At 36.2% G+C, this 25,375-nt stretch overlaps 1 protein-coding gene across 6 annotated transcripts in view; it reads left to right on the top strand.

Moving 5' to 3' along the window:
- Window positions 1-25,036, top strand: part of PPP3CC (protein phosphatase 3 catalytic subunit gamma) — a 98,683-nt gene extending 73,647 nt beyond the window's left edge. The window contains exons 10-17 of one of the 6 annotated variants that reach the window (XM_064585406.1): window positions 1,178-1,214; window positions 2,553-2,678; window positions 3,483-3,554; window positions 16,005-16,031; window positions 16,950-17,031; window positions 17,658-17,755; window positions 23,339-23,368; window positions 24,510-25,036. In XM_064585406.1, coding sequence (XP_064441476.1) covers window positions 1,178-1,214; window positions 2,553-2,678; window positions 3,483-3,554; window positions 16,005-16,031; window positions 16,950-17,031; window positions 17,658-17,755; window positions 23,339-23,368; window positions 24,510-24,736 — 699 coding nt within the window. In that variant the 3' untranslated portion in view covers window positions 24,737-25,036. The remainder of the gene's footprint in view (window positions 1-1,177; window positions 1,215-2,552; window positions 2,679-3,482; window positions 3,555-16,004; window positions 16,032-16,949; window positions 17,032-17,657; window positions 17,756-23,338; window positions 23,369-24,509) is intronic. The other 5 variants (XM_064585407.1, XM_045879996.3, XM_064585408.1 and 2 more) reach the window with 5 other exon arrangements.
- Window positions 25,037-25,375: the final 339 nt, after the last annotated feature.

The following is a 25,375-nucleotide window of genomic DNA, read 5'->3' as shown; positions in this document are numbered from 1 at the left end:
TTTTCTTGTGTTGCTTATAAAATGGGTCTGGAGGCGATTCCAAAAGAGGAGTTCCAAAAATGTTTTGAGTAATGGCAGCATCTTTGGATTAAATATATGGTAAGGCAGCAAGGTGTATTGAAAAGAGCACTAAGCTAGGATTCAGAAGAAATTCTAGTCTAGTCCTGCTTCACTTTTAAATTCACAGCTAACATGACACTTAATTTCACATTTAACAAGACACTTAACTTCTCTGAGCCTCGGTGTATCTTTAAAATACCTGTCATATAGGGTTGTTGAAGATAAGTTGGAATACTAAAAATAAACATTAAAAGCATCTGTCAAACTCTAAATTGCTATGATACTATAACATTTTACTGTTATTGTGCCTAGTGTGATTACATCAGAGGACCACACTCATCTCATATATAAGGTCTGGTGTGTTTGTAGTTGGTGGTTTTTAAGTCTCATTACTTTATAGTCATACCTTGTATATGCAGCTGGGGAATCAAGTTTAAAAGAGGTCCACAGTATACTTACTATGTAGCCTGTTTAAAGGGAAACTAAGGAATGGCACATCTCACTTCAATCTGATTTGAATCAGTCATCTCAGTGGCTTACTATACATTTTAAAAAACACTTCTTTGACTTCAGTTCTCTTCCAGCATCTAGTTTTTTTACATCTCATCATTCTTTTCTGAATCTTAGCTATCCCACCACACTCTGCTTCTCCCTAACTCCATTCTTTCTTATTTCCTTCCTAATTCCCAATATGTTAGAGACTTAGTTTTCTTCTTATTTCTTCCATTATGAATGGTATGTGCTGCTTGTGTTGGCAACTTCTTCAAGGACACTTCATGGCCCTAGTCCTCATATCTGTGATGAAGACATTCCCTTTTCCCTTGTTCAGGCTCACTAGGAAGAGTGTTGATTGCACAGTGGATTTGTCAGTGTGCTCAACTGAAACCTGCCACCCAACACAGCAGTCACTTCACTCATTCACTAAATGCCAGCTCGTTTTCTGCCCCATTCTAACCTGGTTTTGATCTTGATTATTCCTTTAGTGAATAATCTTTTAAGTCACAGTCCAGTCTACCAGAGTTTTCTGTTGACTTTGACATAATTGGTAACTTTATCTTGAAACATTCTTATTTTCCTTGGTTGTTTCTCAAACTTCTTTTTTTTTTTTTTTTTTTAGGAAAAAGACAGAGTGGTATATGAAATAATGTCTGCTGGTACTAAGTTACTCCCCATCCAAGTACCTCTTTCTTGAAAATGACAACCCTCTCTCCCTTTCCTTTTTCTCTTTCTTCTTCTGTTGCTTTTCTTTCTTTCATATTGGTACCAAAGAGTATTTCTTAGTTCCAATGATTATGTGAAAGATCCTTAAGTCATGATTTTTAAAGATTTCTATTCCTATTTTTTGTGTCCACTGGGAACATACCCAAAAGCAATTTTTTATGCTCTCATTTCTAATCATCCACTGTAAAGAGCCACCTCTCACTTCTTTTTCCTGTGTAGATTGAGGGAATTGTTGAATAATTGTGTATTCATCTAACCTAAATAAAATATATACACATGAAAATAATGGGACATGTATATTAGATCCAATGTTAGGTTTTTAAGAGCAGGAGATCCTACTTTCATGTATTTTCTTTATAATCCATGGTATACATTTTAGACACTCAGTAACTTAAATTTTGAGCACATGAGACTATCCTTTAATAAGCAAAGAAACAGGAACCAGGAAATGACCTATATCTGTCATTTCTGAAGTACTTCATACCCGAATCTATTTATGATCAAGTAAGACTAAAGAGAATAATGCAAACAACATCGCAGAGCTCGTGCTCATGGTGAAGTCTAAGAAATTGGATTTTCAAACTTTTAAAATATAAAGAAAATTAGTTTAGTACCAAAGCATGTGTACAAATACATGAACTGATCAAGTTAAACATTTATATGGTGCTAGCAATATACTAACTCTGTATAGGAGAGATGGATTTTTAATCCTCTGTATAATATGCAGAGATGATTTAATCTACTTCTGAGCTGTGTAAATTGCTCCAAGTTTACCATCTGTATCCCCTACTATGAATTGATAATGCTATGTTCTAAACTCCCAGAGAGTTTATAAAATCTTTGGCACTGGATAATGACTAGCAAAAGAGGCTGTGTTTGCTTAATGAAAAATGTTTGCCTTCAAAGGAGAGCTGTAATTGTAACCATTTGGCCTATAAAGGGAAATTATGACAAAATTTTTCTAATGTGGAACCTGAGATTTCTACAGATGGTTACAGCGCAGTGACCCTTTGAAGTTTCAGAGCTCAGTTTCTTTTGTACTTTTAATATATGAGATCTTCAGGTAACTTTGTTCCTTGGGATAATTCTTAAAAGAATGAACTGTATAAAATGCTTTAAGATTTTCCATCTGCTCTTAAATATCAAGTCGTGAACTTACAAGTGGAAAGGAAGTTCATGAGTTCTGTTTAGTAGGTACACAGCTATACAAAGCATACCATTTGCCATGTCATGTTCCTCTGTGCCATATTTTCCTGCTTTTTCCTTTTTAGCTGCTGTGCTAAAATATGAAAACAATGTCATGAATATCAGGCAGTTTAACTGTTCTCCACACCCCTACTGGCTTCCAAACTTTATGGACGTTTTCACATGGTCTTTGCCATTTGTTGGGGAAAAAGGTAAGAGAATTGGATGCTCAGTTGTCTTAATTAGTGATGGAGCACACTTTTATATTTCATGAGTCCCCTGATGGTTCAGAAATGTTTTTCTTAAACTTACAGAATTAAAAAGAATAAAAAATAATAAATAATAAAGCTATCCGAAGTATTTTCTAATTTCTTTGTTCTCTACAAAGATTTTTAAATGGCACTTAATTGGTTTTTTATTTTATTTATTTTATTTTTTTAATTTTTAAATTGGTTTTTAAATTATAGTTCTAGTCAATTGTGCGCTTATTGTTGTAAATATCCATTTAAAGCAGCTACCCTACTATGATCAGGATGTTAAAATAACATAAGTCACTAAACCATTCCTTTGTGATTTCTTCAGTGATAAAGAGATTTAAATAGGAAATAGTGTCCTGTAGAATTTTATTTGTGCACCTATACAAATAAGCTATGCAAATATAAAATAAATTTGTTGGGCATAGACCTGATGGCTTAACATCTTTGTAAAATGGGAGGAAATCTTTTCATGTACATATCAGTGAGGAAAAGGCTCTGGACAACAGTCTCATGAAATCAAGTAATTATGCAATAGAATTTTCAAAGACCAGGCTTTTACTGAAGCAAGTAATTTCCCCAAATTCTATATAAACCTGAAGGTCTAGATTTAATGCTACTCTTTATAATTACTCTTAATAGCATAATGACAAATAATTTTTGTTTATGTTTATTTAACATGTGTTTACTTAAACATCCACATCATTTTAGAGAGAATACCTTATTAATTGTATACATTTTGGGTTATTTTGTCTTATATAGTCACAGAGATGCTGGTTAACATTCTCAACATATGCTCTGATGATGAATTGATTTCCGATGATGAAATTGAAGGTAAACTTGCCTTTTTCTCATTTGAACTAGAAATGAAGTTTTGAGTTTGATTTTAGTTTGTTTTGAATAATTTTCTTTGTCTTATTAGAAAAGAATTGTGTTCATTACAGAAAAATAAAATTTGAAAAATACTGGAAACCGCAAATAAGAACAAAAAAGTTACCTGTAAACCTGCCATCTCATAAATATCAGCTATTCACATCTTGATGTAATATTGTGTTACCTGTCTTATATCTTTGCATATATTTTCCCCTTTTTTTCCTTTTTAACAAAAATGAGGTCATGTATTAGTATCATAAACATTTATAGTTTTTTAATAGACTAATTTTTAACAGTTATCTAGTTGTCTTTATTGGTGATTTTTGTTTTAATCAATCTCCTGCTGTTGGATATTGGATTTTTTCCAACTTTTTTGTCTTAAAACCCTACAGTTTAAAAATTCTTATAGATAAATCTTTACACATTCTGTCAACAGCCAGTATTTATTACATGACTAATATATAGCAAGTACTATTTAGGTCCTTGTATGCAATAAACTTATATTCTAGGGGAGAGAAGACAATAAATAAGTACAAGTCAGATGTTGATATATGATATGAAAGAAAGGGAAGCAATATTAGGAAATTGAGAATAATATGTTCTTGATTATGTTCATAGGATAAATTTCTAGAAATTGAATATCTGTGTCATTTAGTACTTACAATTTTAAATCAGATACAGATAACCTCTAGAAAGGCTGTACCAGATTCCATTTTGTGTGTGTGATGCATAGTTCACAGTGCACTGTCCAATACTGTTTACTATCATTTTTATAGTCTGGTGTTTTTAAAATTTTAATTTGTATTTTTATGATGACTAATGGACATTTTTTTTTATTGACCGCATGTATTTTTCTTTTGTGAATTGTCAATTCATACCTTTTGCCCATTTTCCTACTGGGTTATGTGCGTGTTTGTTTGGTTTTTGCTTTTCTTATTGGCTTGTGAGCGATCTTTATATAGTAACATTTTGTTATATATGTAGCCAAGTATTTTTTTCCTAGTGTATTGTGGGCAGTTTGATTTTATTTATTTATTTTTTAAAGATTTTATTTATTTATTCATGAGAGACAGAGAGAGAGGCAGAGGCAGAGGGAGAAGCAGGCTCCCTGTGGAGCAGGGAGCCCGAGGCAGTTTGATTTTAAAGATAGGTCCTAACTTATCTGAGAATGCAAAAGATTCTGGAAAGATGGTGACACCTGAGTTCAAACCTCTGGTTGTCTCATTTTCCATGCTCTGTGCTGAAGTGATTCATTCAACTGTTAGGATAAACCATCTACATAGTGGAAAAAGCCTAGCTTACTTTGGGCAGATAGAGGGGAGTCCTAAACATAGTTATGTTTTAGATTCCACATTGAAGGTGAAGAGCAGATGGAGCATAGCTTGTGAGCATCTTTATGTATGAGGTAGCAGATCATTATAAGGAACCAGTTCTTTTTGAGGAAATAATTCAGGCAAGAGAAAATTCAAACAAAATAAAGAATTTAAGTTAGGGGAAGATGAAATATGTAAGAAATAGATCTAGTAGGATTTATATTCAAATCTAGGTGGATATGGAAATTATTGTGAACTCTATTGTATGTACTAAGAAAGGATTCTTAATTACCATAAAGATATGCTTACAAAATTATGCCAAAAATTGCATATGGGAATACATATTAAAGTATTGTCATAGTATCAACAGAATCAGAACAATCAGAACAAATGTCCCTGAGTGGAAAGGTGGGTAAATCAATTATGACATACCCATTTGATAGATTCTCTACATAGAATATTATTTTGCAAGCCTCCTCTTCCCCTTCTCTTCTAGTTAGCTCTTGTTCAGCTTATTGTAACATCCTCATGGAAGACATTTCTGACCTCCCTGACTAGATCCAGTACCCCTGTCATGCTGTCTCATATCACCATGTACCTCTCCTTAGCATTTAATAGAATTGTAATTTTGCATTTATTTATATTATTATAAGAGTAATATATTTTACTCCCACTCAACTGTAGACTCCCCAAATGCTAGGATACAGTTGGTTTTTGCTCACCAAAATAGCCCTAAAGCCAAGTATAGTGTAGTGAGCATGATAAGTAAATGTTGAGTGAGATTGAGTGATATGTGCAACTATTAAAAAAAGAATGGATTAGAGCAATCAGTGCTAATATGGAAAATGTACTGGATATTCTGTTAAGTGCAAAAGTAAATGAATAGAATCTTCTCATTTCCATTTTTTACAGGGTGTGTAGATATAAGCTGATACATGCTTTTTAATTTTTTTCTGAAAGGAAATGAAGAATAACTTTTTAGGTTATGATGGTGAATTGAACATACTTCTAATTCCATTCCTTTCTGAAACTACACTAAAAACAATACAATTTTGGTTTTATTTAAGTGATACAAACTAAGGATTTCCACTTTAGTAATGCCACACTAGATAGTTTAAATCAACCCTGACTTAAGATAACTGTAAAAACTAGACACAATATTCTAAAATTTGCTTTAGAGGCATTCAGAAAGCTAACAAAGTAAAATAATTACCAAGTTGAGATCTGGAAAAAAGACATAAATCCAGAGAGGTAAAACCAAAATTTGGGACTATTTCTTTCCTAGAGATATCCATGAATTTCAAAAGAAGGAACTAAGATGTTGAGCAGCCGTCTTGATAGAAGCTAAAAAGTTAGGGTTTGGGGTGCCTGGATGGCTCATTTGGTTGGGCGTCCAACTCTTGATTTCAGCTCAGGTCTTGATCTCGGGGTTGTGAGTTCAAGCCACGTGTTGGGTTCCATGCTGGGCGTGGAGCCTACTTAAAAAAAAAATTAGGGCTCATGCCTTGCCAAGGATGATGTGAGGGCTGGTGAGTTTCTCCTCATTGGTTGGGGACCCCAGAATGTTGCATCTATGTAAGAGTAAGGGTAAACTGGAACTAGAACAGCCCTGAAAGTCACTATAGCCTACCTTCAAATCATTTCAGTCCATGAAATTTAAATAAAGTAGCCCTAGGCACCTGGCAAAAGCAAACCTCTCTATACTAAGATAACATCGCGTAGGACTTTAAATTACTACAAATAATCTTTCAAATATATAATATATGACTCACAACCAAAAATAACTAGGCATATGAGGAGATATAACAACATGAATGAGAACCAGCAGAAACACCAAAAAATAAAAACAGATGCCAGGTTCTCCAGACATTGGCTTTATCAGACTGAACTTTAAAATAGCTGTGCTAAGGGTGCCTGGGTGGCTCAGTCATTAAGCGTCTGCCTTCGGCTCAGGTCATGATCCCAGGGTCCTGGGATCGAGCCCCACATCGGGCTCCCTGCTCAGCAGGAAGCCTGCTTCTCCCTCTCCTGCGCCCCCTGCTTGTGTTCCTGCTCTGGCTATCTCTGTCTCTATCAAATAAATAAATAAAATCTTTAAAAAAAAAAAAATAAAATAAAATAGCTGTGCTAAACACCAAACCAAACCAAAACAGTGCTTACTGTGTTCAAGAACATAAAAAACTAGGTTGAAAATTTTGGCAGAAAATTGTGAATTATAAAAGCAGAGTTGATAAAGCATTGAAAGAAGATGCTAGGAATGAAAAGTAAAATAAATTTTTAAATTGTGAAAGATGAATTAACAGATTCAGTAAAGCTAAACCAAGAATAAATGAACCAGACAATAGGTCAGAAAAAACAATCTAGAATGAATCATGAAAAGAAAAAATAAAATACCAAAAAAGGCCTAGGAGACAGAGGATACAGTGAGTAGGCTTATCATCTGTATGTGTGGAGTCCCAGAGAAGAGATAGAATAGGTAGAATCATTATTTGAGGAGATAATGGATAAAAATTTTCTAAGGTTGACAAGACATTAAGCCACAGATTGAAGAAGCTCTGTAAACCAACGCAGAATGAATACAAAGAAAATAACACCTGAGTACATCATAGTAAAAGTACTTCAGATGACAAAGAAAAAAATCCTAAAACAACCAGAAAAAAAGAGATTAATTTCAAAAGAGACCAATTAAACTGACAGTAGAAGCAAGAAAAATGGAATAACATATTCAAAGCACTGAAAGATAATAACTGGTAACCTAGAGTTCTATACCCAGCAGGAATGCCTTTCAAGAGTGAAGAGAAAATAAGCATTTTTCAGATACCCCTCCCTTAAAAAATATACTTAGGGAATTACCAAAAGACCCACTAAGTGATATTTTATTTTATTTTAAAGATTTTATTTATTTATTTGACAGAGAGAGAAAGCACACAAGTAGGGGGAGTGGCAGGCAGAGGGAGAGGGAGATGCAGGCTCCCCACTGAGCAGGGAGCCTGATGTGGAGCTCGATCCCAGGACCCTGGGATCATGACCTGAGCCGAAGGCAGATGCTTAACTGACTGAGCCACCCAGGTGCCCCCTAAGTGAAATTTTAAAAAATATTATTCAAGCAGAAGGAAAATACCAGATGGAAGCTTGGAGATTCAAGAAGAAATAAAAAGTAAAAATAGTAGAAAATATGTGGGTAAATCAAATGAATGTAAACTGTATTACACAACAATAATAATGTTTTATTAGGTTTAAAAGACAGAATTAAAACATAAGACAATAATAATTGGCAGTGGGATAGAGATAAAGTATGTGAGGACTGCATTATTTGGGAAGAAGGGGAAAGTAACTGTTAGCGTTATACTGGGTGGGGGGGCGTGTCTCATTGGCTCAGTTGGAAGAGCATGTGACTCTTTATCTTGGCTTATAAGTTAAAGCCGCAGGTTGGGTGTGGCGATTACTTAAGTAAATAAATAAACTTAAAAAAAATTGGAAAAAAAAAAAACAATATTATATTTTGGTAAGTAAGAGATACATGTTGTGATCTAGAGTAACCTTCAAGAAAAGAGGGTTTTTTAAAGTATTTAACTTTTAAATTATAGAAAAAAATGGAATGATAAAAAATAACCCACAAGAAGGCAAGGAAGGAAGGTACATAACAATAAGACAAATAGAATAAATTATCATGATAAATATTTCAGAAATTTTATTAAGTGTTAATGTTTAAGATTTTATTTATTTATTTATTTATTTATTTGAGAGAACGAGAAAGCACATGAGAGTGGGGAGGGTCAGAGGGAGAAGCAGACTCCCTGCTGAGCAGGGAGCCCGATGTGGGACTCGATCCTGGGACTCCAGGATTATGACCTGAGCCGAAGGCAGTCGCTTAACCAACTGAGCCACCCAGGTGCCCCAAATGTTAATGTTTAAAAGACAAATTGTCAAGTAGGATTTGTTTTTAACTTTATGTTTTATAAGAGACAGATCACAGCATAAGGATACAGAAAGTTTGTAAGTAAAAGGAGAAAAATAAATATATAACGCAAACACCAACCAGAGAAAAGTTGTTTTAGATAAATATTACATGAAGTAGAAACTAAAAAATAAGATGTAACAATTTTATGTGTGTATGCAATTAATAATATGGCTTCATAATATGTAAAATAAAAAATAACAAGTACAATGAAAAGTCAAAATATTCACAATGATGGTGGGAGAATTTAACAAATATCTCTCAGTAATTGATGGAATAAGCAGACAAACAAAATTAGGAAGACTGTAGAAAATTACAATGTAATTAATGAACTTGACCTAATGGACATACAAAGAACACTGCATCCAACAGGTGCTGAATACACCCTTTTAAACACACATAACATTTACAAAAATTGACCACGTACTGAGCTAAAAGTAAGTTGCAGATGTCAAAGTATTTAAAATCGTAATGACTATGTTCTTTGACTATATGCAGGTAATACGTAAATCAGTAACAAAAAGATAATCTAGGGGCACTTGGGTGGCTCAGTCGTTAAGCGTCTGCCTTCGGCTCAGGTCATGATCCCAGGGCCCTGGGATCGAGCTCCACATCGGGCTGCCTACTCAGCGGGAAGCCTGCTTCTCTCTCTCCCACTCCCCCTGCTTGTGTTCCCTCTCTCACTGTGTGTCTCTCTGTCAAATAAATAAATAAAATCTTTTAAAAAAAAAAAAGATAATCTAGAACATCCCCATATTTTAGGAGACTTGGGGCACCTGAGTGGCTCAGTCAGTTAAGCATCTGACTTGTGATTTTGGCTCAGGTCATGATTTCATGGGTCGTGAGATCGAGCTCCAGTCAGGCTCCACACTCAGCAAGGAGTCTGCTTGAGATTCTCTCCCTCTGCCCCTCCCCCCACTCACGCTCTCTCCCTCTTCTCTCTCTAAAATAAGTAAATTTTAAAAATAAAATTTCATATATGTACATACACACAAACACACACACACTTGATAGGAATGGCTGGCTGGCTCAGTTGGTAGAACATGCGACTCTTGATCGCAGGGTCATGAGTTCAAGCCCCACATTGGGGCTAGAGCTTACCTTAAAAAAAAAAAGTGTATATATACACACACACACACACACACACACACTTGATAACCCATGGGTCAAATAACAAATCACTTTGAAAATCTGAAAATATTTTGAGCTGAATGAAAATGAAAAGTAGAACATATTAAAGTTTGAGGACAAGTAACAAGCAGGCAGGCCTGGGAATGGAGCCTGAACCTTGTGGCCATGTCAGCAGATGCTCACTGGTTGACAGCTTCTGCTGTCTTCTGAGAGAAATTAAATTATACTTGACCTTAAAGTAACAGGATGGTCGGAATTAAGTAAAAGAGATGCCATCTACAAAGAGTACTTCAAAAATTGTAATCAGGCATTTGACTTCATGTCCTGAGTCAACCTACAAGCAGAGAAGATGAATCATCACCCAGAATGGTTTAGTGTGTACAACAAGGTCCAGATCACCTTGCATAACTGTGGTGGACTGACCAAGAGCAATGTGAAAGTGGTCAAATTTATTGACAAAGCAGCTACTTCTGTGTGATGTCTTCCAAAACGCATATAAAATCTTATATACAGCTTAGTTGCAATATATTTTGAAGGCAATTTCCATGAACAAATATAGTCACCTTTATACCACATTTTGTGGTATAAAATCGGTGCTTAAATACAAATTGATTTAAACTTGGGAAAAAAAATGACAAAAATTGGGGGATGTATCTAAAGCTGTGCTTAGAGGAAAATTTATAGCTTTAAATGAATATACTGGAAAAGAAGAAAGGCAGAAAATCAGCATCCATCTCAGAAAGTTGACAAAAGGATAGATAGTACTTTAAACCCAAAGAAAATAGAAGAAATGAAATAAAAGATTAAGAATATTAGTTATGGGGCGCCTGGGTGGCTCAGTTGGTTAAGCAACTGCCTTCGGCTCAGGTCATGATCCCGGAGTCCCGGGATCGAGTCCCGCATCGGGCTCCCTGCTCAGCAGGGAGTCTGCTTCTCCCTCTGACCCTCCTCCCTCTCATGCTCTCTGTCTCTCATTCTCTCTCTCGCAAATAAATAAAATCTTAAAAAAAATAAAAAATAAAAAAAAAAGAATATTAGTTATAAAATAGGAAAAAATACAGAAGTAGTAATACCAAAATGTGCTCTTTTAAAAGACTCATAAAATTGATAAATCCCTGGTAAGACTTACCAAATAAACAAGATAAGACAAAAGTAACCAAGGGTACTGAAAAATGGAGATATCAGACCCTATAGACATTAATAAAATAATGAGAATGAATTTTTTTTTTTTAAGATTTTATTTCTTTATTTGAGAGAGAGAGAACACATGAGAAGGGGATAGGGTCAGAGGACGAAGCAGACTCCCTGCCGAGCAGGGAGCCCGATGCGGGACTCGATCCAGGGACTCCAGGATCATGACCTGAACCTAAGGCAGTCGCTTAACCAACTGAGCCACCCAGGCGCCCGAGAATGAATTTTAAAACTTAGGTGAAATGGACAGATTTCCTGAGAAATGTAACTTATTCAAACTGACACAATATAGAAAATCTTAATAATTACATTCCTACCAAGAAATAGGATCTGTAATTTAAAATCTTTCTATGAAGAAAAGAAGATGCCAGGTGAAGATAACTTCACCAACAGATTTACCAAATATTTAAGAAAGAAACAACATGGGCACCTGGGTGGCTCAGTTGGTTAAACATCTGCCTTTGGCTCAGGTCATAATCCCAGGGTCCTGGGATCGAGTCCCACATTGGGCTCTCTGCTCTGCGGGGAGCCTGCTTCTCTCTCTCCCTCTGCCTGCCACTCTGCCTACTTGTGCTCTCTCTCTCTCTCTCTGTGTCAAATAAATAATAATAATAACAAACTATTTAAAAATTTAAAAAAAGAAACAACACTAATCTTACACAAATCCTCCTGAGAATGAAAAAGAAAAAATGCTCTCCAGCTCATTTAGTGAGGCTAGTATAACTATGATACTAAAATGTGAAAGGACATTAATATAGATAGAATAATCCTAAACAAAACATCAACAAATTGAAACTAGCAATATACATAAAAGAATTATGTCTCCCAACCAAGTAGATTTATTCCAGAAATTTTGGAAGATTTGGCATTCAAAATTCAATCAGTATATAGCAATGTAAGATCTTTTTTCTTTTTTTTTTTTTTTTTTAAGATTTTATTTATTTATTTGACAGAGAGAGAGCACAAGTAGGGGAAGCAGCAGGCAGAGGGAGAAGCAGACTTCCCACGGAGCAGGGAGCTGAACGCGGGGCTCAATCCCAGGACCCTGGGATCATAACATGAGCCAAAGGCAGCCGCTTAACGACTGAGCCACCCAGGCGCCCCTGAGATCTTAGTAATAGTGGGAACTGGGTGAGGGGTGAATGCGAACTCCATAGTGACTTCACAACTTTGCTGAACATCTAAAACTATTATAAAATAAAATTTTATTTAAAACAGTATAATTCACTGCATTAAAAAGAAGAAAAATCACATCTTAGTAAATGTAGAAGCAACATTAGGTAAAATTCATCCTTCTTTTGCAATAGATCCCTTAAATTCTGCTCAGAAAGAAATTCTTTAACAAACATAGCTATAAAACCCTTTTGGAAACATCATATGGCAAAATGTTGAAAGCTCTCCTTAGTGATTGGGAATAGACAAGGATACCAGTTATCAACACCTCTATACAATATTGTATTAGAAGTTGCACCCAATGGGCGCCTGGGTGGCTCAGTTGGTTAAGCAACTGCCTTCAGCTCAGGTCATGATCCTGGAGTCACAGGATCGAGTCCCGCATCGGGCTCCCTGCTCGGCAGGGAGTCTGCTTCTCCCTCTGACCCTCCTCCCTCTCATGCTCTCTGTCTCTCATTCTCTCTCTCTCAAATAAATAAATAAAATCTTTAAAAAAAAAAAAAAAAAAAAGAAGTTGCACCCAATACAATAAGGCAGGAAAAAAAGCAACATATGGTGTAAAGATTGGAAAGAGAGAAACACAACTATCATTATTATAAGTGATATGATTGTGTGCAGAGAAAATTTAAAAGAATCTATAAATTGTTAAAATCAACAAGTGCATGTAGCTGAGCTGCTGCATACAAAGTCAATAAGCAAAAATCATTTGTATTTCTATTACCAGCAACAAAATGAAATCTTAAGAAAGATGCCATTTACAATATCATCCCTAACAATAAATCTAACAAGTGGTGTGTGGTACCTCTAAGCAACAAACTATAAAGCATTATTAGAGAAATTAAAGGAGATCTAAATAAATGGAAAGAAATAAAATGTTCATTGATTTTTTTAAAACTCAATATTGTAAAGATCTCAATCATTCCCAGATTGACCTATGGATTCAGTACAAAGTCAAGTATTAACAGCCCATTCGATTCTAAAATTCATATGGAAATGCTGAGGATAGATTCTAAAATTTGTATGAAAATGCTACGGAAAGGTTACAAAATTAATATGGAAATAGCTTAAGTCTTGAGGAGAAAGAGAGTGGGAAGACTTGTTCTTTATATCAAGATTTACTATAAAGCTAGAGTAATTAGAATTAGTAGAGCAAGAACAGATGAGCACTGAAACAGAACAGAGAATCCCGAAACATCGCCAACATATGTGGACACTTGATTTACATCAGAGGTGGTGCTGCCAGGAGTAGTAGGAAAATGATGGTATTTTTAATAAGTGATTTGGGGATATCTGAGAAAAAAATAAACCTGACCCGTATCATATTTCAAACCCCAAAATAATTTCCAGATGGATTAATATATTCAAATATGAAAGGTAAAACAGTAAAAGCTTCTAGAATTTATAACATAGAATATTTTCATGACCTTGGGGTAGAGAACAATTTCTTAGGACAGAAAAAGCACTTACCATAGAGGAAACTATTAATAAGTTGGATTATGTTAAAATAAGAACTTGTATTTATCAAAAGACCCTATTAAGAGTGTGAAAAGACAAGGAACAGAGTGGGAGAGCATATTTGCTCACAAAGGGCTCACTTGCAGAATATATAAAGAATTGCAGGTCAGTTAGATGAGACTTGAACAAGCACTTCACAAAAGAGAATATCAAAATGGCCTGTAAAGATATGACAAGGTATTCATTCACATTAGTAATTGTGGAAATGCAAATTAAAACCACAGTGGATCATTCTATATGCCTACCAGATCGACTAAAATTAAAATGAATTAACGAGAACACCAAGAACTGGCCTGGATGTGTAGCAACAGGAATGCTCATACACTGAGGTATAAATTAGTACGTCCACTTCAGTAGATAATGCCAAACTGTTGTCCAGAGTTGAACATCTACATAATAGTTGAGCATTCTAATTCTAGTAATATACTTCACAGAAATAGCAGCAAAAAAAATGCATAGGAATAGTCATAGCAGTCAAATTCACAATAGCCAAAAATTGGAATCAGACCAAATGACCACTGACAGTAAAAAGGATAAACTATGGCATATGTGTTCATAGTGGAATTGTATACAATAATGACAGTGAACTACAACAGACAAAACACAAATCAGTCTTACAAACATTATGTTGAGCAAAAGAAACCAGATACAAAAATACATATTTGATTGTTCCAATTACCTAAAGTTCAAACACAATGAAAACCATAGTGCTTGTGGATCCACACATGCTTACATGATAAAACTATAAAGAACAGCAAGAAAGGATTTCAATAAAGGTCAAGAGAGTGATTTTCTTTGGGAACAGAGACACATACACTTGTATTGTGTACTTTTCTTTATGTTTCTCATACTTAACAATAAAAAAGTTTAAAAGTTACAAACCTACAAAAATGTGGAGATTTTTACAGGGACTTTTAGAAACTGGAAAACGAATTAATGTTCCTCACTTGGCTGATTCAAGAAACCTAAAGTAGTGGTGAATGCTGAGTTCCAGCACAGAATTCTCAAAAAGCAAAGGAATTGGTAGTAGCAGTTTCTAGAATTGGGGACTGTGGGTTGGGGGAAGGAGGGAGATGGTCACTGAGCTAAAATAAGACTAGGTGGAAGCTGTTTGAAAAGCAGTTACTGTCCTAGTTGCCACTGGGCAACTGCCTCTTCTCCAGGTCTGGAGGCTAATCTCCAAAAAAGGTGTAAACTAAAAATTTCTGGGTTAAGAATACAACTGAGGGCATCAATACCTTGCCCAAAACAGGTGAATTGAGTGGCCATGTGCATCCTCAGTACTGATATAGAGAACTCCCTCACAAAGCTCCCCCACCCCATCCCTACCTGTAAAGCTGCCAGTCAGCGGTCCACCCGGCAACTTGGAGAGCCTTTTAGGCCCCCATTCTCAATCACAAGCAGACACCAAGGATTACCAGCCACCTCAGGAAAGTCTCGAAGAGAATCAACAACACAAACAGCAGAAAGCAATGTGAATGAACTTGAGATTCTGAAGAAAATATAAAACTGAAAAAGGGAAAGATTATAATATCTCCAAAAAGACACAGGAAGATAGTGACTCCATTAAACAAAAACATATGGCTTTACTGGTGTTGGGTATTAAAGAGGGCACGTTCTGCATGGAGCACTGGGTGTTATGCACAAACAATGAATCATGGAACACTACATCAAAAACTAATGATGTGATGTATGGTGATTAACATAACAATAAAAAGTAAAAAAAAAAAAACACATGGCTTTATTAAGAGATTTGTAGGCTGTTCATTTTGCCCTTTGTTTTTGTTCCCTGTTTTCAGCATCATTTGTTTCCCAAATAGTATCTTTTTCTTTGTCCAATTTTATTTGCATGACTTGTGGGGATAGGGTGTTTTGGATGACAATAGAGGTGAATTAATGTAAAACTATAAACTTCTAAGAAAAGGAAAAACTGCTGACAAGAAATCTGTGATTTAATACTCTATCATGCTACCAAGGATGTCTCTTCTGAGCTGATAAAAGATAGTAGTAGCCTGCTTCTCTCATTGCATTTCACTTTGATTTTTTTTCTCTCTTCCATGTCAACCTAAATTTCTCTTCCCATAATTCTATCTTCATCTTCTTGTTTCTTGGTGTCTCTTCTCCCTGAAGATCACTACATTTCAAGCTATCGGAAAGGTATCTGACTAAAATGTGCTAAGAGCTTAATACTTGCTGTCTGTCCCACCACAGCCTATTAATTTTATTAGACCTTTTTAGTTGTAGTTGAGTGATTCAGACAGGCTCTCCATCCTCCCTTTCTGTTTTAGTGTAAATGTTTTCTTTGCACCTGCTGTATAATTCTGCAGGATATTGAGAACTGGAGGGGTGAGGAAGGAGAGGCCATGTTTCTCTTTCTGACTTTTGAGTGCGGTCACCTGGTGCATGCCTGGACCTTGGCTTCTCATGTGTGAGCTGTTCCCTTAATCTTAGATGAGAAAAGGCCATACAATGTTGTGGTAACATTTTTGGTGTTGTTTTATAAAGACCTTCCCCACCATCATAATTTATATTGCACAGTTGTCGATGTTAGGAAATAACTCACCGGTTTGTGAGTGAGGATTATAGAATGAAAGCAGCCCCTCACTAAGTTGAGGAGAGCTAGCTCTATGTTGTGTTTGCCCACAGAAGACAACTGGGTGAATCGTCACTTGCCATTTGGCAGGCCAAACCCCGCATTCTGAGGTGGCCCACAGCATTCTCAGAAGAGATCTTTGCTGTAGCGACTGTCTTTGTTGATACATGTATGTTTCATTCTTCACTGTGCTCTGTATTTCAGAACCACAAATAAGTTCCCACCTCTTGTAGGTCTGTCCAGTCTGTCTTTGTTGTGACCCCCTCCATTTTTTTCATCTTGCTTTTCCCCTCTTCTGGGTTGTTTTTTCTCTTGCTCCTTAGAACTTCCTGGGATTTTTCTTTGTCTAAACAAACTTAGACCTTGATTTCTTTTTTTAAAATAACAATTTCTTTAACTTAGAAAGATACTTCATCCTGCATTTTTAACAACTAACCAGTTAACACATTCTTTTAACTCACTGATTCTTTGTATTCCTGAAGGAGGCACTACAGTTCGAAAGGAGATCATCAAGAATAAAATCAGAGCCATTGGGAAGATGGCACGGGTCTTTTCAATTCTGCGGTAAGGATAAATCTGTCATTGCAGTGTGGGATCAAAGCATTTTGACAGAAAATTGGAAGTTGATTTCAGAACAGTTTTTTTTTAGAATTGGAGTTTGTATGATTGGATAGGTCTTCAGAGTCAGAGCTGAGTGCACATTGAATCTGACCTATATATTAAAGTGACTAGAAATGTTTTGGCAAACATTCATTTGGTACAAGCTTAGATGTAGTGAATGGAGTGATTTAGTGTGGATTCTGGAGCCAGATTGCCTGTGTTCACATCCTGGCTCGACTTCTTCTTAGCTGTATGATTTTGAGCCTCAGTTCCTTGTCTGTAAAAGCATGATAATAAAAAGACCTGCCTTACACAGTTATTAGGAGGATTAAATGGGGTGATATAATGGAAGCATTAGAACAGTACCTGGCTATTAAGTAACTCTAACTGAAAAACAAGAATCTGCTGGTGGTTTAAAATTGGAACACTTTCAGAAAACATCTCTTTCGTTGGGTCAGGGAAGGGGTAGGAGGAAGGAGAACCTTTCCTCCATCTCTGTGCATCTTTTCTTAACTTCCCATCTAGTGCCTTTGAACTGCTGAGCAGTAGACACCCTGGCATTAATGCAGGGCTTTCACCTTCCTTTGCAGGGAAGAGAGTGAGAGTGTGCTGACTCTCAAGGGCCTGACTCCAACAGGGACACTCCCTCTAGGTGTCCTCTCAGGAGGAAAGCAGACTATTGAGACAGGTGAGTATGAGAAATACTCCTTTCATGGAAGGTGTGCTCCCATTACCCAGCAGTCAACATAAAATTTAAAATTAGGGCTTTTTTCAATAAATGATACTAGAGCAATTGGATATCCATGTGGGGGAAAGTGAATCTTAACTCTTCTCTCTATATACAAAAATTAATTCAAAATTAATTACAACTTAAATGTAAAAGAAAAAATAAAACTTACCCAAAAAAGTATGGAGAGTATTAGAGTAGATAGAGTCCTTAGATAGGACATAAAAAGTACTAATCTTAAAAGAAAAAAAATCAATTAATTAAATTTCATTAAAACTAAGAATTTCTGAAAATACATGTTTAGGAAAGGGAAAAGCCAAGCCATTAACTGAGAGAAGATTTTTTGCAATACATATGTCAGACAAAGGGCTTAAATTCAGAATCTATAAAGAATTATAAACTCAATAAGAAAAACACAAACAATTTTTTAATGGTCAATATATTTTAATAGGCACTTCACAAAAGAGGGTATCAAAATGGCCAGTGAGCATATGAAAAGATGCTTAATATAGTTACTCATCTGGGAAACAGACATTAAAACCACAGTGAAATACCACTACATATTCACCAGAATGGCTAAAATTGAAGTCTAACAATACCAAGTGTTGGTGAATTTATGGAGAATAGAACTAGATACATTGCTGGTGGGCATGTAAATTGGTTCAACCACTTTGGAAAACTCTTGGGCAGTTAAACAAAACATATATCCTACCCCATACCCCAGAAATCCCAGCCCTGGTATATCAAAGAGAAATAAATGCATATGTCCACCAAAGGATTTGCATAACAATGTTTACCGTAGCTTTATTCATAATAGCCCCAAACAGGAAAAAACCCAAATGTTCTTCAATGGTAGAGTAGATAAATGTGTTCTGTTTCTACAATGGAATATACACAGCAGTGAAAAAATAACACTATGAACACATGCAAAAACATGGTTGAATCTCACAAATACTATGGTAAACTAAAAAACTAGGCACAAAAGGGCACAGACTATCTGATTTATAGGATGTTCAAGAATAGGCAAACTAGCCAAACAGTAATAGAAGTCAGAATGGCACTTCCTCTGGTGGGAGAATATTGACACAGAAGGAGCAGAGGGGACTTCTGGAGTAGTGGCAATGTTCTATATCACTATCTGGGTAGTAGTTACACAAGTATATTCATACATAAAAATGTATAGAGCTGTGCACTTTAGATTTGTGCACATGATATGTCTACACTTATGTATGGTTTTTTTTTTTTAAGATTTATTTATTTTAGAAAGAGAGCGCTCGAGTGGGGGGCGAGGGAGAGAGAGAATCTCAAGCAGACTCCCTGCTGAGTGCAGAGCCCACAAGGGGCTCAGCTTCACAACCCTGAGATCATGACCCAAGCTGAAATCAAGAGTTGGACACTTAACTGACTGAGCCACCCAGGCATCCCACTTATGCCTGTTTTATATTGGGGTGTTAGCATTTCTCAGAGAGGGTGTTTGCCTCTGCCTGAGAGCCATATCCTACTCCAGTGCCACAGTCACCTATCCAGTCAGAGTGTCAGTTCTAAAACACACGTGGACCCCAGCTTATAAGGAGAGGGCTTTATGGAACCCTGGAATGAAAAGATTGATGTTTGTCAGAATAGACGTAGATCTGGTCAAGCAAGATGACTAATTCTAGGCACAAAAACTGCAGCTGAAGCATTAACAACTTAAACTAGAGTTTCACTGTTTTTTTGCCCCCCTTGTTTATTAAATTGTTTCTATTTAAGCTTTTCTTTTTTCTTGTCATCCTGTTACTTATAGGAAACCTTTGCTTTTTGTGGTAAGTCCACTGATAGTCATTAATAGGAATAAGCCTTTTTCCCCCCTTTCTTTATGTAGGATTGAATTCCTCCTTCTCTTTCAAATTAAATACTGGAATATTAGAGTTTAACTATTTGGAAGGAGGAATGAACATTTTCTCCTTGGAAGTACATAACTAATTTTCTTAATTTCTTTAGTTTCATGGAAAGGATCAGTAAACTATTTCAGGTTGAATATTTTTCTCTCAAATAAATGTACAGTTTCTTGTAAGCAAAATACTTCCCTCCATTACTTTGTTTGGTAATTAGTCATGTGAGCCACTCTGAGAGCACTTCTGATGAGGCAGGTTGCAATTAGTAGGAAACACCATGGGTGAAGAAAAAGGGAAAGTCTTCTACATCCTTACTTGAAAAGTTTTGGAAACTTGCTGATCCACAAAGTTGTTCTTTCAATCTGGACCTTGAAAGAGCAGATCTGAGATGAATAACGAGAATTGTATGGATGTGCTATTTGGAGATTTGTTTGTTTGTTTATAGTCTTTGGTCTGCCTTTTGTTCTCAGTCCCAAGTATATAGTTTCTCTTCATTCCTAATTGGAATATGAGTGTTTTAATCAAATAGGATTTTTTATTGATGCTTTTGAAAATGATAGACATCTTCAGGAATGCGTAAGAACAAAACTAAGTTGGAGCTAGCTTTTTAGAGCTTCTTATGTCTCTTACTGATTGACAGAAACTAAGTTTATTTGTCATTTTCCCATCAGAGTCTCAGTTCTACAGGTTCATTGGCAAACTGGAGCATTAGCTAGAAAAGACCTTTTATTGTTCCTTTAACTTTACTTGGAGAACTTTCAACCAACAATATCCCATATGGCCTTATATCATATATTCATTTGTCTTACCTTGTTCCAAGAGGGATTTGAGTAAGTTACAGTATATGTATAACACATTGAAGTAAAATAAATATGCTTGGAATTTGGAGCACAAAGGAAAACAAACAAACAAAAAGCCAATAGACAGCCACAAATTTTACTCCCAAGCTTCCTAGTACCGAAATAAAGAGGAGTGCCAAGAACCGAACGAGATTCACAAAGACCATAAAATAAAAAACAAATCAGTTATAAATTGGACTACCTCAAAATTAACATTTGTGCTGCAAATGGAACCATCATCAAGAAAGAGAAACGATAACCCAACCCATAGGATGGGTGGAAATATTTACAAATCATACATTGCATAAGGAACTGGTATCTAGAAAATAGAAAGAACTCTTATAATTGAATAATAAAAAGACAAGCCAATTAAAAAGTGGGTAAAAAAGTTGAATAGACATTTTTCCAAAGACATACAAGTGGCCAATAAGCATGGGAAAATTTGCTCAACATCATTAGACATTAAGGAAATACAGACCCAAACCACAATGAGATACCACCCACTAGGATGGCTGTGATCACACAGATAGTAGCAAGTATTGGTGAGAATGTGGAGAAATTGGGACCCTCATACCCTGCTGGTGGAAATGTGAAATGGTGCAGTACTTTGGAAACCAATCTGGCAGTTCCATAGATGATTAAATGTGCAGTTGACCTATGACCAGCTGTTCCACTTGTAGCTATACACCCCAGAAAAATGAGAACGTATCCACACAAAGACTTGTACACAGATATCCACAGCAGCATTTTTCATTAGAGCCAAGAAGTGGAAATGGCTCAGACGTCCATCACCTGATGAGGTGGCTCTTCACACGGTAGCATACTATTCAGTCATAAAAAGGAATGAAGTACTGGTACATGCTTCAACGTGACTAAACCTTAAAAACATGCTAAGTGAGGGGTGCCTGGGTGGCTCAGTGGTTAGGCGTCTGCCTTTGGCTCAGGTTGTGATCCCAGAGTCCTGGGATCGAGCCCCGCATCAGGCTCCCTGCTCAGCGGGAAGCCTGCTTCTCCCTCTCCCACTCCCCCTGCTTGTGTTCCCTCTTTTGCGGTCTCTCTCTCTGTCAAATAAATAAATAAAATCTTAAAAACAAAAAACATGCCAAGTGAAAGAAGTCAGTCACTAAAATCAGAAACTCAGCGATTCTATTTATATGAAATGTCCAGACCAGGCATTGGTTGGCTTTAGGATTAAGGGAAAGGGATGAGGGAGGTAAATAGCTTTCTTTTGGGGGTGATGAAAATGTTCTAACCATAGATTGTGGTGATGGTTGTACAACTCTATATTAAATCATTGAATTGAACACTTTAAACAAGTGAATTTTATGGTATGTGAATTATATTTCAGTAAAGAAATATAATAAAAATATATACAAACATAAATTAAATATAAATAAATAAACCAGTTTCTCAGTTTTTTTATGACTGTTTCTTATATATAATGCCCCTTAATGCAGGCTGGTATCTTAATACCCGGTGCAAAAAGCAATTCTAGAAGGACCCAAAACAGTGTAATACTTGCACACATTTTACCACATAGTGTTTAAACTCTAATTAGACCAACAACCTGTATACAATTTCAGGCTATGCTTTGTTCTTCAACTTTGTAACAGCAGCAGTGATGTACTGTTTGAAGGCACTATCGTTTTCTTGTGAACGTTTATTTGTTCTATTTGAGGCAATTAGAGAGGGTGTGACATTGCCTTACCACAGGCCTACAGATGGTTGACAAATTTAAGCACTTGATAAGTTGATTCCAAGGTTCCATTTTTCACACTGTGATAGGACATTAACTGTCAGTTCTTCCAGTTTCTCCTCTCTTATTGATACACAGAACCTCAAGAACAGTAAACTGTCCTGTTCATTATTTTTCCCTGACTTCTTGTAAAAAATCAGTACTGGAGGAACTGAGAGGGTTCTTCTAATAAGATCTTTCTTGCTACACTTGTAACCTTTTCATGTATTAGGGTTTTTACTACTTTAAAAAGATGATGCAAGGAAGTTTACCTGTTGGCACTAATTTTTAAATTACTTCCTTTTCCATCACTGAAGGAGAAGGCCCTCTTAGTAATTGGCCTGCTCTCTGCACAGTGAATGGAAGCTGTATGGGTTGGAAATTGCAGCTTCTACTAGATCTCTAATCCCAGATGGTTACAGGAATTTGTATCTGGTATTGAGTAGTTTTATGTCTTTGCCAGTTTAGTACTCCACCCCTGGACAAGAAATAACCACTCACTTAAAACCCATGTTTCTCTCCTTCCAAATGCTAGTCTGTTATTCAAAGGTCATTCTTTTTTTTATTAAGTAATTAAAAAGGACAGTTGGACTCCACATAAATTGCTTAAGAGCAGTAAGAATTAGTTTTAAGTAACTATTTTGTGTAGGACCCAGCAACAGCTCATTTAATACCATCTGAGCTGTTAGAAACTAAAGAACAGTTGTGATGTTAAATTATTTGACTCAAGTTATTTTGATACGTGAATGTCAAAGAGTAAATTAGCAGCTGTATTTAAAAACTAGGAAAGCACTATAACTCTTGGTTTCTTATAGTCAGCTTGACTGACCCATTGTCTTAGCTACAGATGCTATTAGCTAAAACGGTTCCCATGCCACCCGAAATGTTAAAAGTATTAGAAACTCTCCCCACCTCACATCTCCCCCCAGTTTAGTGTTTCTCAGTAATCCTGGCTTCTCTAACTAGTTGACTTTTATTATGGATGGGAATAGGCTGAGGTGGGAGCCTGGGTTGTCTGTGCTGGCAGCAATGCTGTTGGTTTACTCACTCTTGTTCTGTCTTCATTTTTGCATGCCACTGCTCCTGCCTCTTACAGCCACAGTAGAAGCGGTAGAGGCCCGGGAAGGTATGGCCATATTCCTATGATAGATGTGATCATGTGTCTGTCTACTAGTTTTAAAGTGTCAACATTTGAAATCTTCTATTATTGCATCACCAGAACTATAGCAGTGAGAAAAGGAATAAATATTTCTAGGCATGCTCACAAAGTGTTTCCTTTGGGTCCTGTATCTGTGTTAATTTAAATGACCCTCTCCACAGCAAAAGTCCTCTCTGGGCTCTGTCAGTTTTAATGCAATGGTTGAAGCTTAAGCAACTGGTCATGAGGGATCAGATGGTTTAATTTTGGAGCCCTTCCATATAGAAGTGACTTATGTGTGATTACTAGAGACCCAAACAGGTCAGCCTCTTTATCTAATGATTCTAAAGGATATCAAGAGCAGAGGCAAAAGTAGACTAGGATTTAGTTTGATTCATTTCTGAGGTTGCCCTAAGGCGGTCAAGCTAAATTATCTCTGTTTCTATGAAAACAAATTTCAAGTAACAGATCATCTATGAATCTGACGATGAAAATCATTGGAATTGATAAACTTGTGTTATTAATTTAATTGTTTTGTTAAGTAAGGTGGTTCAAAATGGGAATGCCTTTCCTTGGTGATACAAAAGTTCCATTAGAAGGAAGATATCCAGAAGCTATTTTTTAGATGCCTTTTAACTTACATTCAGCTCCTGGTTGTGCAAGAGAAAAAGCTGTCCTTCTAAACAAAAAAGATTAGCTCTTTTATTACTTTTTTTATGGTCAATATGGTGTTTGTGCTAAAGTTAACTACTCTGTTTAACTTGCTCTATTATTCTAGTATTGCCTTTTGTCTTACATTAAGCATGTTTCAGGCCCATAAGAAACCCTTTCTCAAATGTACTGAAGTTCAGAACGAACTTGTTAGTCATTTGTCTGGTATACTTATGTCATGATTAATTGTATTGAGCTTCTGTGAAAATCACTTTCATAGTTTCAACTGCCCTATGGGCCTTAAGGAAGCAGTAGCTTCAGATGAGGCTGATTCAAGTCAAATATTGCCCATTAACCTTCACCAGACATGTGCTCCAACCTTCTATGGTTTTCTCTAGGAGGTTGCTGTATGCTAAAAAACTTTAAGCTTGTTGCTTTGTTGTCTAATCGAGCTCCTCCCTTTCCTGTTTTCCTGTAGCCATCAGAGGGTTTTCGCTTCAGCACAGGATCCGGAGTTTTGAAGAAGCCCGAGGTCTGGACCGAATTAACGAACGGATGCCACCCCGAAAAGACAGCCAGTACCCCGATGGGCCAGTGAAATTGGTGGCCCCTGCACAACCCAATGCTGTGCACAGGCGCGACAGGGGGAGAAGAGCCAGTAATGACGCAGAGCCCTGCTGTGGCACAGGTGGATCCAAAACTTAAGAACAAATTTTATTTATTATTGGAAAACAAAAACAACTTTAACAACTTAAACCTGGAGGTGCATTCATAATTCAGTCTGCATTTATGCTGTAAGAAAGGTGACCATTTTATAAATTGTTTTTAATTTATGTTTAATATATATAAAAAGTGCATCTGTTTTGTTTTTCCCTTTTTTTTCCCTAATTTTTAGGAACTTATCTGATTGTCTGATACATATGTGAAGTCTTGTGCTACAAAGGGGACCTTCCCCTAATAAAAGGGCCTTGGAAACCTCCACCCTCGGTTTCTGACTTGAACTAGCCAGCCGAGTTTTCTCCTGTTCTTTTGGAAGGTGATATCTTTCATTTCAGACTAATAATAGTTTTTCAAACATAAGAGGGTGGTTTTCTTTTCCCTTTCTACAGGGTGCCATTGAAGAAGATTGCTCAGATTTCAGTGGCTAAAACTTCTCTTCTTATGGAAAACTTGATTAGAGTAGAACTTCTAAGTGAATAACCCAAACCCAGTGATTTGAGGGCCAAGAGAATGTTTTCCATATAACCTACTTTCTTCTGAACTCTCAGTTCTTTTTAATATGTTCTAGTAAGACAAAATAAAAAGCAGTGAGGGATTTTCTTAGAATTACTCAAAATTTCTTCT

The sequence above is a fragment of the Mirounga angustirostris genome, unplaced genomic scaffold, assembly GCF_029215605.1.
Source record: "Mirounga angustirostris isolate CCGP_5_RB_7025 unplaced genomic scaffold, mMirAng1.0.hap1 SCAF_2, whole genome shotgun sequence".
NCBI lineage: Eukaryota > Metazoa > Chordata > Mammalia > Carnivora > Phocidae > Mirounga > Mirounga angustirostris.
The sequence above is the reverse complement of the archived record's forward strand: the minus strand, read 5'-3'. Positions and strand labels throughout refer to the sequence as shown.